Source organism: Magnolia sinica, chromosome 1 (genome assembly GCF_029962835.1).
Source record: "Magnolia sinica isolate HGM2019 chromosome 1, MsV1, whole genome shotgun sequence".
Classification (NCBI taxonomy): Eukaryota; Viridiplantae; Streptophyta; class Magnoliopsida; order Magnoliales; family Magnoliaceae; genus Magnolia; species Magnolia sinica.
The window spans coordinates 69,843,677-69,859,985 of NC_080573.1; the positions used below are offsets into that span (position 1 = coordinate 69,843,677).

The 16,309-nt window shown below is 41.3% G+C and overlaps 1 protein-coding gene across 1 annotated transcript in view; it reads right to left on the reverse strand.

Moving 5' to 3' along the window:
- Nucleotides 1-648: 648 nt before the first annotated feature.
- Nucleotides 649-16,309, reverse strand: part of LOC131250833 (uncharacterized) — a 31,030-nt gene continuing 15,369 nt past the window's right edge. Inside the window, exons 4-5 of the mRNA XM_058251182.1 lie at nucleotides 3,663-3,927; nucleotides 649-1,191 (exon numbers count right to left, since the gene is read on the reverse strand). Of these exons, the coding sequence (XP_058107165.1) occupies nucleotides 898-1,191; nucleotides 3,663-3,927 (559 nt within the window). The 3' untranslated portion in view covers nucleotides 649-897. The remainder of the gene's footprint in view (nucleotides 1,192-3,662; nucleotides 3,928-16,309) is intronic.

The window sequence follows — 16,309 nt, forward strand, 5'->3', positions numbered from 1 at the left end:
AAAAAGAAGATGAGATTTATCAAGTTATGGAAAGGATCTTTTGGATTTTCAGTTTTGGAAGAAAAAAGGAGGCATAAACAGCAATATGAAGCACTGATGCAATTAGAAAACAAAGGCATCAATAGAGGAGAGAAATGGGCATTCCTTTTTATAATTGGTAGGAAAAGAAGCACTATAAAACCATATATATCAAGATAGGAAATGGATCTTTTGTATCTTTGTTTTCTTTTGCATTATGGAAAGGTTGAGAGAGAAACTTATTGAGAGAGTCTCCAATCTAGAAGTTGTGTTTCTTGGACCAGTTGGTGTAGATTTGCCGATTTGAGGAAGTGGGTATTCCCCAAGCATCCAAATCTCCTACCTTGTATTGAATGCAGAAATGCTATGTAACCAAACCCGGTCCGGATCGGATCCAATTGGATTGAATTCCGGATCGGCTCGGCTCGGATTGGTATGGATCCGAACTCAACCCGAAAATCTTTCGGATCTGGATTGCCCTACTCGATCCGCACCGATCCAGGCTGTCAGATCAGTTCGGATCGGGTCGGATCCATCGGATCGGGTCAAGATTGCCCGGCTGTACATGGAGGTAATATTTAACTCTACTATTAGCATTACTCTAGGGCTCAGACCAAGGACGTTCAAAGAGAAAACATAACATCTCATACCACCATTGATTATTTGATTCCTATATTTCTCTAGTACACAATTTCAATCCAAAACTTACAGCTTCCCTCACTATATTTTGATCCTATCATTCATTAAACTAATCTATAGAATGATCATAGACAAAAACAACCACGTTGTCAAAATCCAAACGGACGGTGAGAAAAAGGAAAGAAGAAACAGCAGTATGTTGAGCACATCCCTAGCAAGTTGGCAACTGCTAGGATGATACTACTCTCCGAGTAGAAGCGCCTTGACAATAGAATCACCAAAACCATCAGCTATTGGGAACATGTGACCAGCACCGGCTAACTCATGATAGTGAATCCACGGGAGCTGTTTGGCGATGTAACGCTGTGGGCCCACAGGCACAATCCAATCCTGATCACCTTGCCATAGGTGGACAGAACCTTCATTCTTAGGAAATGGGTTATCAAGATCCATGGGTGCAAATTCCCAAGTCCCAAATCCAACAATCATGTCGCGATGGAGGCTCTCAAAATTGCCTTGTTGCCTTATCTGTGCCTGAGAATGCAAATGACAGGAGCAGATGTTTAATGATACTTCATTTTATTCCCAAAGGGTGCAGCGTGCAAGTGCATGGAGAGAGTGAAAGATGTATATTTTGAAGAGTTTGATTTTGACTGACTAATGTACATGATATTTTCTAGCATGCAACCTAGTAATATTACCATTGTTGATTTTAATCAAACTATGAAATACACTATTAGATAAGAGTTAAATTTGGAAAAATAAATTAAAATTACTGGACTTAATTTTGAAAGCAGAAATGTAACTCATAAGTCTCTAGAATAAGTATGTCTCTCTTTGTCCTGTGACTCATAAGTCTCTAGAATAAGTATGTCGCTCTTTGTTTATTTGTGCATGCTTTTATCAGGCTGTTCGTAGATTTTGCATGATGCAAGAGTTTATTAATTTGATTGCTTTAGAGCATAATGCTAAAAACTAGAGAATATTCATATACTTGCATTTAATGAAGATGTGCTTGAAAAGCTCTATGTAAAGGATGCAGATGAAGCATAAAGAATTATGGCATGTGAAATGAAGGAGAGAAGCATAGAAGCTTAGAGAGAGGGTGACATATTGAAGAGCCTGTATTTACTTGAAACAATATAATATTTGTTTGATAAGGTCAACCATTGAGGAGAACGATGAGTGCAGTTGGTTGCAGCTCTATTGGATTATGGTCTGATCAAGAGAAGTTTAATATACATTGCATCATCCCCTGAATCAGTCGTGAATGAAAAGGAAAATCGCCTTTGATGACTACGAACTCTCAAACTTACATACGCCAACCATTTTGTCCACCCAACCAAGCCTCCCCCACCACCGCTATTACTACCACTACTACTTGTCAATCGTCCTACTTGGGACGATGTTACTAGCGTTCCTCCTATGCTGCAAACAGTTGCTCTTTTTGTTCATATGGGTTTTTATGTGTGCTTAGGCCATCATACTTGTACACAGACATGTATATCATTTCATGTTGTAATCTTTGGCTTTTGTGAACCTGAAAAAAAAAACAAAAAAAAAAAACAAAAAACAAAAAAGAAGGAAAAGAAAATAAAAAAAAAAAAGGGGGTCCAACACTTGGTAACTTGTGGAGCTTTGTGCGACCTTTCAGGGAAGTACATTACCAAAGACTCTTATCTCTTCTTATTTATTTTAATATGATTTTGCATCTGCTGCGTGCAAGACTTTGAAGCAGTTATTTTTCTATTCCAACATTCCCAAGCCAGGATAGAGGGTTGCGTCAGGTTGCCAGCCAGAATGAAACTTCTGCCACAACTTCTATCATGAATCCTGAATGGTGCAATTAGTTGGGATATGGCTTATATGACGATGATGATACAAAATTACATTGTCATAGATTCCTGTAAAGACAAGGTGATGAAAGCCTTTATGTATGAAACATGGGAAGAACTTAATGGCTCATAATTAATCTGGGAAGTTACTTGGAACTATAGATACTCTGCATTTGGGTATATATGATCCATTTAGGGAACTTGATAACGAATGAAAGGTTTGGACCATCATACACATGTGTGCAGGGGCTTGTACCTCAATCCACACAAACATGCCATTTTGTCTCTTTAGACAGTTTTTCCACTTAGGATAAATAGTACTCTGGGAATGGTTGAATTCCAAAACAGAAAATGGGGTGTCATAATGAAGAAGGGTTGAGTGTATATATCATTTCTTTGTACATAAGTACATAGACATGAGAATACTGCAAACTAATCAACCCTAAGTTACATGTCAGAAACAATTTACCAGTGCATCATTTAGAATAATTTCTGCAAAAGAACTTCTCTATGCATTAACAAGCACAGGCAAAAAGATTAGCCATAATTTAGAGCCCTGTCCAAGCTGGAAATAAATTCTGGAACTGAGTTTCAATCCTTTGATGGAAGTCTACAACTTGTATTCATGCTTAAAATAATCGGTGACTCGGACTGACTCATTCTGTCCTGAGTCGAATCAGGCTGAATTGGCTCGACCCGCCAGAGCTGAGGTGACACAGTATCAAACTGGACCATGTCCTATTGAGTCCAGGTCTCTTTCAAGTCTTAAAACCATGCTTGTATTACTGATTTTCATTGGTCATTTATGTAAAAGGTTGTTACTTCCTGAGGAGGAAATATACAATGCTTGATATAAAGTAACCACAGGGTGGGCTCCATGGTGTGGGGAAGATGCTCGAAATTCTCAATTAAGTCTCCATTAAGTGTGAACCATTTTCATCAGATGGTTAGGGTCATATGATGTGAGGGAGAATTTGGGGGAGACCCATCAAATGATGACATGACCAGATGCAGAACACATTCTATCGTTGGTTAGAAAGAGAAAATAAAATAAAATAAAAATTGATCACGCATAATATTATATGACAGTGATAAACTATTTTGCTTGGGCAAAAACAAATTCAGAAAATGCAGAAAGAGATATATGTGGGGTTGTGGGAGAAAAATTACCACGTAGTGTTCTCTTGCTTGGAACTTGGGAAGTAGGTCTCTATCCTGTGGTGAGAAGATATCAAGGCTTTGAGCTATGACGCTGGAACCTGGAAACCAATTCTGAGTATTCCACCAGTACGTTAGCCATGGGAAGTAGTGAGCAACCCCAACTGCCCATTTGTCCTGAACAAGTTGTTGCTTGTAGCCTACTCTTGATACATTAGCAGGAAGACCAGGCCACCAGTAGTTTACGACTGGAGTGAGAAGTGTCGCTCCTGCTAGCCTGCTCAGTATTCAAAATTTCGAATTTCTAAACATTCATAAATAATAAAAACATTAATTTCGAAAAATACCATAGAGGAGAAGAAGATTGGGAAGAAAACCATTTCGTATGCGAAAAATAGGAAAAGGTTCCAGTAATAAATGCAAATATCTAATTTAGTTACGTTTTTAATTTATCAACAACTCAATCGTGGTAAACATGTATGAGAATTGGACTGTTCATTTTCTGGTCCCTAACGTGGATTGGCCATGGCGTGCAACCGCGAAGAGAAGACTTTTTGCTTAATTTCAATTCACAAAAGTGTTAAAAAATAATAAAAATAATAAATAAATAAATAAATCCATTCAATTCAATTCATCAAAGCCATCCCGTGAATAGGATTGCCATTTTATTATTATTATTTTATTTTATTTTATTTTTATAAAAGAAGCTAATTTATTAACAGGGAGCTGAACAGAGAAAATACATTCGGGCACGCCCTCAAAAGAAGCCAAAAAAAAAAGAAATCCATTACACTGCTCGAATATTCCCCACAAAACTTGAAGGCTTGCCATGCTTGTTTTCTTCTTGCTGTACCTAAAATCCACAGTAGGCAGAAAACTGCTTTTAGATGAACATATGGAGCTCATACATGTGTGTCACATGGACTTGCTGATTCGTAATTAACTTAGATCCTGTACCGCTAAATACTTTCTCATGGAATAGCTATAGGAAATTATTCACTGAAACTTTTTTGCTATGTCCCCACCATAATGCATTGATCAGATCCATTCCTACCATCAAATGCATCACCCGCCCCTCCTTTGGCCTTGGCCCAAAAATTAGCAGGATCCAACACTCAGGTAGGCCACACAACATGGAATAGTGAATAGGAGGACACCCACCGTTGATTGCCGAAGGAGTCCATCGATATTTTAGAATGGACTGATTTCTGTAGCTTTCCTTCATCCCGGGCAGATGCTTCGAATGAATGGTTTAGATCACACATAATGCATGGCTTAAATGACAAATACACAACATCATTGACCCCCGGAAAAAACTTCAGTAGGTTTTATTAGATGGGCATCCCCTCCCAACTGTCACTTATGGTGTGGCCCCGTGTTAGAACCTTGAAGGGCGACCGTGATGGACAGGTGGGTCAAATGCACACATAACAAGGGCCCTAGAATAACTAGGTACTGTTAGGGGCCGTTGCACAAAACCTTAGGATCTAGCCTCTCAAAAAACATCAGAATTATGGGATCATAAAATAATGAAATAAATCAAAGCACAAACCACATAATACAAGAGATTTTACGTGGAAAACCCTCAAAGAGGTAAAAACCACGGGACCTCATCTAAATCAACAATCTACTATGAAGTAGAACGTTATAACTGGTCACAAACATACACCGCTTGATCAAACCTTCTTCACTCACGCAGGAGTGGATAAACAATGAGAGAATAAAGAAAAATGGAGAGATCTTAACGATTACAAGGACATAGAAGTGCTGAGATGTCGAGTGCACAGTATATCACCTCTACGAGCAGAACCTCCCCTCAACAAGCTTCCTCTCTCTCTTTCTCTTTCTCTCTCTCTCACACCTTTGATAGCTCTAAACCCTTTAGCAAACCCTTGCAAAGCTTTAAGAAACACTCTTACATTCCCTATAACAGCCCTAGGGACCCTTATTTATAGTTTAGGCAACTCCCTTTCGCACCTCTTGCGAAACCGCCTCAAATTTACGCAGTCCGCACAAAATTCGGACATGAATCTGCGTAACCTCGACTGGTTGAGCAGGGTCCTCGACCGGTCGAGCACCTCCCTCGACTGGTCGAGCATCACGGAGCCCCAAACCAATTTGCTCACTGGACTTTGAGTCAAGCGAACCCTCAACTAGTCGAGCAGCGTGGTAAAACATCCGTTTTTCAATGGGATACACTTCCTCTCCTCTGAACTGAGGAGGAAAACCCTATCAAATCTCCCCCTTTCCAACTCAGGAAGAATTCGTTTTATTCAAGCCAGCCAGGTTTCTACAAACCTCAGACTTGCCCTTGAGCAATGCCTTGGTCAACATGTCTGACCTATTATCGTCCGTGTGGATCTTCTCAAGTTGTAACACCTTCTGTTCCAAAGTATACCTAATCTAGTGATATCGAATCTCTATGTGCTTCAACTTGAATTGCTGACTTGGATTCTTTCTCAAGTGTATAACACTTTGGCTAGTGCAATAGATATTAAAGGTCAAATATTGTATGTTAGACCCCATTTATTACTTGATTTTACGAGCATGATACCATTTAACACCCTATTTTAATCGTGTTTGTGATGCAAGGTGTATTAATGAGTGTGGACTGCAAAAGGGTACTTAAAGCATGGATTTAACGCTTTGAACTCACCAAGGCAATGGACGGACCCTAGGGGACCAAGATTGAGGAATTTACACGCCAGAGATACGAGAAAATCAAGTCATTCACGTTAAAGAGACATGAAAAGTGTCCAGAATGCAAGATCATAGGGTTCCCACTATCCGTTCGACTCGAAACTTCATACATAAACTGAGGACCATACATTAACCGTACACGTCAAAATTCAGTCATTGGATCCTTATGGAAATGGCCCAACAGTCAAATCAGCTCACAAATTGTCAATTTGTGGCCCACCTGCTATGTGGATATGCTTCAAAATTGGTCTCCACATCTTAATTTAGGTGAAAAAATGGATGGACGGAGTAGATTTTTCATACACATAACAGTGGGCCCTGCATGTGCACGTGTGCGTACACAGTGCACACGTACCCGATGTATACCGTGCCATACAAGACGGTCAAACCGCCTTTGACCCGCCAAAACCGAAAGAAGGAATTTCCTTCTTCCTTCCTTGTCGCTGGACGTCCACTTGTCCGTCCGCTGATCCATCAATGGCCCACCATCATCGTGCAACTAGATGATTGGAGCCGTTCATCATGTCCGGAGGGGGGCTATGACCCTCACCTGGGTGGAAATTTTCCAAGAAGCAGTATGTATCAGATTTCAACCGTCAAAACGTAGGATGGACGGCAAATTCGAAAATCAAGTGGGCCGTGTCAGAAGCAATCCAAAACCAGCCCTCTCCAGCTAAAATTTCGTCACTAAGCTGATAGACGGTGTGGATTTCTCATATGACAGACACAGTGGGACCCACCAAGCATCAGCGCAACCCGATTTCCGCACGCCCTGCGTCCGTGAAATCCGAACGCTGCGGGCCGATTCATGATTAAGATCGGGATCGAATCGATGATCCAGACCGTCAAAACTCTTGTGATGATGGTCCTAACTTTGTCCAAGAAGTCAGTTTTGATAAATCTGGATGGTTAGCCTCCCAAACTCAGGCTAAACACAGGATTTTTTAGTGTTTTCTTGATACGTAAAAATAGGGTATGCGTCCGGTTCTTCGGTTCTTTTACGCATTGAGCTATGTAAATTGAGTCGGTTCCATGACTCCAGTCGACCGACTACAGTTTCTATAAAAAGAGGGAGAGAGAAAGTGTAATGGCATTCAAGCTGGGACGTCAGTGAGAGAGAGAGAGAGAGAGAGAGAGAGAGAGAGAGAGAGTTTGTTTCAGAGTATTTTAGAATTTTTATTTGTTTTTGTTTATTTATTGGTTTGGTTTTATTATGATTTTTGAGAGTTCTAGTCCAATCATGTTGGGCTAAACCTCTTAGCTAGGGCTAAGAGGTGAAGCTTGTAGCGTGATGGGTAAGTTCTACGGCCTGGATTCATGACTGAACTGATGTTGATTCTGGTTTGATTAATAGGAATGCTTTCAGTTTTTAATGGTTTGTTGTGACTTAAATTACAATAGATTTGCAATGGCTTTGAGTAATTCCTTTTCATTATTATGATTATAAAGTTAGGAATCCCTGTTGTTCACCATCGCCCCTTGGACATGGTTGGATGACGGAATCCTTACTAACATTCATACATCTCTTAGATTGGCTGTGGATTGGTTAAATTCTGTTGTTTGCTTTGTCTCATGGGCATAGTTTTGTGATGGAATCGAAACTAATTTACATCTTTCTCATCTCTTGAAAACTAGATCAAAGGAAGTTCATATTTGGTTTTTAATGATATATCTTCCAACTGGTTAAAGATAGGACTCTAAATCCAGTTGTGTTCATGAATCAAGCGTAGATCTCCCTGATCTCTACAAGTTGATCCTCTGAATCCATAGTTTCTCACCTTTGATTTCTACAAATTTTAGTTTCCTATTTCACCATTATTCCCTCATATTCACTTGATTTAGATTTCATCTTATTCTAGTTCTAGTTCTGGTTATTTTCAGATTACGTACAGGTTTCAGTCCCTATGGATTTGACCTCGGTCTTACTGAGTTTATTACTACATCACAACCCTATACTTGGGGTGTGAACAATAGACCACGTGTTGCTCCTGCTTCAAGCTAAGTTCCTATAGGAACCTCTTCATCCAAAGCATCTCTTTACATGCCTCTGTGACTACAATGTACTCGGCCTCTGTCGTCGACAATGCTACGACCTTTTCTAGCTTGCTCTGCCAAGAAACCGCTCCCCCTGTAAACGTGAACATGAACTCCGATGTAAACTTCTTGGAGTCTATGTCACCTACCATATCTGCATCTGTGTAGCCCTCGAACATAGGTTTTCCATCACCATAGCATAGGCTCAACCAGGATGAGCCTCTTAGATACCGCAGTATCCATTTCACTGCTGCCTAATGCTCTTTGCCAGGATTGGCAAGATGCCGGCTGACAACACCAACCGCATATGCTATGTTTGCACGCGTACACACCATAACATACATCAAAATTTTTACTACTGACGTGTAGGGTATCTTCATCATCTCATCTACCTCTGCCTTCGTTTTGGGACACTATCTGTCGCTCAATCTAAAGTGACCATCCAGTGGAGTACTGACCAGCTTTCTGCATTCATATTGAACCGCTCTAAGATTTTCTCAATTTATCGCTCTTATGACAGCCAAAGCTTTCTGCTGCTTCTATCACTGGTTATCTCCATTCCTATGATCTGTTTAGTTGAACCCAGGTCTTTTATCACAAACGACTTGCCCAACTCCTGTTTCAGCCTGTCAATTTTCTTGATGTCTTTTCCCATGATGAGCATGTCATCAATGTATAACAGCATAACTAAGAAATCATCATCTGAGAACTTGTGTGTGAACACACAGTGGTCCGACTCAGTTCTGTCATACCCATGCTTTAACATGAACGAATCAAACTTCTTGTACCATTGCTTTGGAGCTTGTTTCAGCCCATACAAGCTCCTCTTTAGCCTACACACCATATGCTTTTTGCCTTTGACTTCGAACCCTCTGGTTGATGCATGTAGATCTCTTCTTCCAGGTCACCGTGGAGAGAGGCAGTTTTAACATCTAACTGCTCTATCTCCAGATCCATGCTAGCCACCAACCCAAGCAACACCCATATGAATGTTATCTTCACCACTGGTGAGAATATCTCCTCGAAGTCTATGCCTTTCCTCTGACCAAACCCTTTCACCACAAGTCTGGCCTTGAACCTCGTTTGTGAATTTTTTTTGCTCAATCTTCTTTCTGAACACCCACTTGTTGCTCAGAGCTTTCTTGACCTTAGGTAATTTTACCATATCATAGGCGTGGTTCTTATGGAAGGATTTCATCTCATCTTATATAGCTTTCAACCACTCCCCCTTATGCTCTTCGGCTAAGGCCTTAGAATAATCTTCTGGCTCTCCCCCATCAGTAAGCATAATGTACTCATGCGGCGAGTACCTCTTAGACAGTTGTCTGTCCCTGGATGACCTCCTCACCTATGGCTCAACAGGTGGATCAGGTAGGGGCTGCTCCCCGGTTCATCTTCTGTAGGAACTCCCTCGTCCTCTGCACCTTGTTATACTCCCCCGTCATCAAGCACCACGGGAGGAATAACCGGATTCATATCCTCTAGCTTACCTGAACTAGGCTAGTTCTTATCTGGCTTACAAATGTTTTCTATACATTGATCTTCAAAGAATAACACATCTCTACTCCTGATGAGCTTCTTCTCGGTTGGATCCCACAATCTGTAACCAAACTTTTTATCACCGTACCCCAAGAACACACACTGCTTGATCTTCATATCGAGCTTGGACCTCTCGTCCTTTGATACGTGAACGGATGCCCTGCATCCAAACACCCTGAGATGACTGTATGATGGATCCTGTCTACTCCACACCTTGTTAAGTACTTTTCCATTCAACGGGATTGATGGAGACCTATTTATCAAATACACTGCTGTGTACATTGCTTCTCCCCAGAACGTCTTTAGCAACTTTACATGGGATAACATACATTTAATTCTCTCTACAATTGTGCGATTCATTTGCTCAGCCACACTATTATGTTGGGGGTCTAGGGAACCGTCTATTCATGCCGTATACCTAGGGACTTACAATACTCATGGAAGTCACCAACGTATTCACCACCATTGTCAGTGTGGATGCACTTTAATGATCTACCTGTCTCTCTCTCGACCATAGCATGAAATAATTTAAACACACTAAAGACCTCGTCCTTGGATTTCAAAGCATAAACCCAAACCCTCCTATATGCATCATCTATAAAAGTGACAAAATACAATGCGTCACCCAAGTTTTTTATCCTTATAGGACCACAAACATCAGAATAAACTAAATCTAATGCATGCACTTTATTAACATGAGAAGCAGTTTTAACAAATGAAACTCTATGTTGTTTCACTGATAAACAGTCAATACAAGTTTTGAGAGGTATACCTGTCATTTCTGGAAGGAGCCGCTTCCTCGCTAGTAGTTAAAGCCCTTTTCACTCATGTGGCGTAGATGCCTGTGCCACATGTCAACCCACCCTTGCACACACTGACACTTGCCTTGTATAGGGTACAACACTTCTTCCCTCTGGCTGCGATCAACGAACCCTTGATGAGCTTCCAGCGTCCACCAACAAATTGGCTTTCATAGCCATCATCATCCAACCTTCCCGTCGACATCAAGTTAAGGCGAATGTCTGGGATATGCCTCACATCCCTAAGAACTAATGTGCAGCCCACATCGGTCTTCACACAAATATCACCGACCCCTACGATCTTCAATCTACCAGAATTTTCCATGTTCACGGTTCCAAAGTGACCTAACTTGTAACTTGTGAAGAAATTCCTGCGTGGAGTCGCATGAAACGAAGCTCCTGAGTCTATCCCACCCAGTCGGTGTCCTAACTCGTAGTCGTGAGACAAACATCATGATCTGCTGAAAGAATAATTACTACTTTGCCATCTAAAGTGACCGTAGTGGAATCTGATTCATCTTCCTTCTCCTTTCCTTTTCCTTTCTTGTCATTTTTCTTCTTATGACATTTATACTTATAATGGCCCTTTTTGCCACAATTCTAGCATTCAACATCCTTCCTGGTACTCAACTTGTCTCTTGATTTATCTTGGACCTTTCCGCCCTTTTTGTTCTTTCCTCTCCCCCGTTCTTGTGTTACAAGGGCCTCTTGCTGAGTAGACTCCTGAGACTTTCTCCTTGTCTCCTCATTGAAGAGACAACTAGTTACCTATTCCATGGACACCTTTCCGTCTGGCATGGAGTTACTCAGAAACACCACCAATGTCTCCCAACTATCAGACAATAAGCTAAGTAATAGTAAAGCCTGTAGTTCATCGTCCAAGACCATCTTCATAGCAGAGAGCTGGTTCAATATATTGTTGACCTCATTCATGTGCTCAGCCATAGAACCACCATCTTTGAAATTGAGATTCACAAGTCATCTTATCAGAAAAATTTTATTGCCGGCTGTCTTCCTCTAATACAACCCTTGCAATTTCAGCCATAGGCTAACAGCTGAGGTCTTCATAGACACATGGTGGAATACGGAATCGTCTAACCATTATCTAATAAACCCCACCACCTTCCGGTCCAATTTCTTCCAATCATCATCTGTCATATCCTTTGTTTTTGCTGATATGCCTAAGATTGGAGCATACAAGTCCTTGCAATAAAATAAGTCTTCCATCTTAGCCTTCCATATGGTCCAGTTAGAACCATTGAGACTAATCATCCTTGATGAGTCACCTTCCATAATTCAGAACCGATCCCACGTTGTTCAACCAACCTGAACACTCTTATACCCACTTTGTTAGGGGCCGTTGCACAAAAAACACCAGAATTATGGGATCACAAAGCAATGAAATAAATCAAAGCACAAACCACACAACACAAGAGATTTTACATGAAAAACCTTCAAAGAGGTAAAAACTACGGGACATCGTCCAGATCAACAATCCCATATGAAGTAGAACATTACAACCAATCATAAGCACACACCGCTTGGATCAAACCTTCTTCACTCATGCAAGAGTGGATAAAAAATAAGAGAATAAAAAAACGGAGAGATCTCACCGATTACGAGGATGTAAAAGCGCTGAGATGTAGAGTGCACAGTAGATCACCTTTATAAGCAGAACATCCCTTCCACAAGCTTCCTCTCTCTCTCTCTCTCTCTCTCTCTCTCTCACACACACACACACACACACACACACACCCACCTTTGATAGCCCTAAAACCTTTAGTAAACCCTTGCAAAGCTTGAGGAAACTCTCTTGCATTCCCTAGAACAGCCTTAGGGATGCATATTTATAGTTTAGGCAACTCCTTTTCACACCTCTTGCGAAACTGCCTCAAATTTACGCAGTCCGCACAAAATCCAGACATGAATCCGCGTAACCTCGATTGGTCAAGCAGGGTCCTCGATCGGTCGAGCACCTCCCTTGACTGGTCGAGCATCACGGAGCCCCAAACCAATTTGCTCGTTGGACTTTGAGTCGAGCGAACCCTCGACCAGTCGAGCAGACCACTCGACTGGTCAAGCAGCCCACTCGACTGGTCGAGCAGCGCGGTAAAACATCCATTTTTCAATGGGATACACTTCCTCTCCTCTAAACTGAAGAGGAAACCCCCATTAAGTACCACCAGTAAAAGTGGTGGCACTGGTACTATGGTAGCGTTTTCCTGCATGTACCGGTACAGGCCACTGATTATAACTGTCTATTTTTATTAGGTGTGTTGCTTGTTGTTTTTGGCAATTTTGTCAGGTAATAAGTGTTGGCATGCCAGAATTGAATTTGCGGCTCAATTCAAATTCAACAACTATGACCCTAAGCGAGATTGACAAATACGCAATATATGACTGAGATTAAATGAGATCGGCCACCTATTTAGCTTCTCACTCAATGTGTAAATAGGATCATGCGATATTCAGAGGGTAGGGTTCATCCTCTGATGATGGATTACACTATTACCTTCTGTATGAAATGACTTTTCAGTAGAGGTAAAAGAGAAACAGGAAAGGAACTCTTACAGTTAATCGTGGAGAATGACTGTGAAGCACCTTCCTGGATGATGAATTAAATCCAACACATGAGCATAAACCCAAATTATAGCTAAGATTACCAGCTACTTGAGGATTACAATAGGAAATGTAATTTACTTGGTAAAAAAGTAGTGTGATTACAATAAGGAATGTAAATGACGGATAATTGAAAGATATGTTTGGATTGGATTGGGTTAGTATGAGATGCCTTTCTTTGTTGAATTCCTCTGTTATTTATATCCTTGACCCAGCCATCTAGATCCTTCCCATGTTCTGATGGTTACTATAGCCACTTAGCTTTCTTTGCTCCTGCTTTTGCCACCTGTCCTGTAACTGCTTCTACAAGATTGCTCTTCCATTGGCCGCTTAAGCAATATCATAACGTCGTTTAATATGCTCTAGATGTATTATCATAGAATCATCTTCGTATACCCCCGTAAATCTTCAAATACACCATGCAAATCCTTCCAGCTCGCACCTAACTCGCTCTGATTAGCTTTCACATGAATTGGCGACAATGGGGATAAACATTGCCCCCCACGTCGCTTCGCCTTCGGAAAAAGGTGAAAGCGACGTGTGACCCTTCATTAATATGGCAGTCCTTTCATACACGTGGCAGTGCTGTGATAACTGCCTCTGGCCGATATATCCCTACACGTCAGCCACAACCACCCTTTTTTGAAATACGAGATAAACCCATTGTTACGCGTGTATCCGCATCGTACTAAGCCACGTTTTAATTATGCCCTAATAAATGCTCCATTGCTTCAGCCGATATAAGTGTTGTTTCACCATTCTTGCTTCCCATGCTTCTTTCTTCCTCATAATAGTCTAATTCTTCTCTCGTTCACATACCCTAACAATGGTTGCCTCATCATCTTTTTCTCCATCTTTTCATCAAGATGACTTGGTTATTTTAATAGATGCCCTTTTTGAAAAATATTCCAATAATATAGTCTTCAAATCACCTATCAGAGACAATTATTGCACGGGACCAGAATTCTCTCCTACGGTCGATGCTGACTAAGTTAGCATGATGGATCCTTTGTTTCCTATTTTTCCAGATGAGACTTTGTTGATCCAATCCGAAACAATCCTCGAACCTTCCAATGCTCTAAAGAATCCCCACTCCTGGTGAGACCATTGGCAGAATGAGATGCCTGGTTCACTCACGTCTCATCTCAATACGAGGTGACATGGAGGAATTCTGGCATTTACAAGTGCATTAAACTCTCCATCAGATCATGCCCTTCTCACAGCAGCTTCGACATTTTGGAGCCCATCCACCAACACATTCTTTTTCGGATGTGGCCCTATGAGTTCAATGATTATGAACGTTGCCGCTCTAACCCAACTCCTACCCTTCAACAAGGCCATCTTCCCTGGTTTTGTCCAAAAAGAACCCAAACGCTTCACCAATAAGGCCGGCAAGGCCTATTCCCACTTTATGCAAACATAACGCAAATATGGAGGCTCGTTCGATTATGAAGAACATACGGCCTTCCCGTTGCTCTAGATCTATTGATATCTACTCTGCATGAATGCTCTGCATATCACAAATGAGTACGTTCAACTGGCCAAGTTGCTCGTATGAGGTCAGAAACTCGCTCTGACACCTTTTGTTCTTGGCCACTTGTACAGAGGCATCTTCAAGATCACCACCAAAGGTCTATATCTAGGAGGAGGCCCACTATGGCTTCTTCAGATGTGGATTTATGAATACTTTCGTCCCTCCCTTGTACATGCTCCTCTATATTCTGATGCTGTTTACGCTTCATATGGTGAACATGTCATCAATTCCCCCAAGAGATCCATACATTTTTTGTTCATATGGACTCTTTATTCTTTTCTCTGAATAGAGGTAAGCAGAGTCTATCATTCACTCCCTTTCATAACAGAGAATTCTGCCCCAATTGGTTCATTGGCCACTATGAGAATGAAAATAATCATGAGGCATCTTCGATTCATCTTGCGTGGAAGAGTTACCTCATATGTAGGGATCTCCCCTACGAAGGTACAATTGATATTGGCAAGAATGCCAAAGTTGGAATTGAGCAGTGCTGTCCAAACTTGCTCGTCCTTTAATTTGGTCTGGTCGAGTGCATCCCTTGCCCATTCATTCAAACGCCCTGTAACCAACCTCCCTTCACTCGATCGATCGCCGATCGGATTGATCTCTATCACTCTCTCAACTCCACTTTTCTGTCGGCTAGTCTAACTCTCAACCTTCCCTTCTTTTCGAACCATCATCAAGTAATGGACACTTTCATCTTTTGGTGGGAGCATCATTATAAAAAATTGATCAATAAATCTCCCCAAGCTATTATAACCCAACTTTCTTCTACAATAAATCTTCGAGGAAAGAAAGGAGCATCACCCCAATCAATTGCAACTCCTAGCCGAAGACCAAATTGACCACTATCCCTCCTCCACAAACTTCACCGACCGAGACAACTCCTCAACCCAAGCGCCAAAAAGCTATGGTGAACGCACCTGTCGCGCCCACATCTCCACCAGCTCGACCGCCTCCATCGGCTCCAAAGAGGATCCTTAACTTAGGAACTCCTCTCAGTCTGCCTCCTAAACCCTCCACTTTAAGTCTTTAAGCACTCTGACCCACCTCTTCAGCTGATCGTAGAGAATCGGCTATTGCTGATCTCATCGAAGGGACAACGGTAATCAAGTACTTCATCAGCCAAGGCTGTCTTCATTTGAAAAATACTTCAAAACCAAACATTAGTCAAGGCTCTCCATTGAAAGACTATTGTAAATAAATCGAGGAAAGTCTGAAACGTAGCCAAGAAGCTCACTATAATAAATGATGGAATAAATGATGGCGGGATAGGAAAAGATTAAACAATCCCGATCTTTTATTCGATGAAAAATATATTACTCCTTATCACCCTAGTCTGCCACCATTCTGCACTTCTACTTGAGCAATGGCGATGGTAATAAAAAATCATCAAACTGTGGACATGCAATTCATTACCTACACTGTTTGTT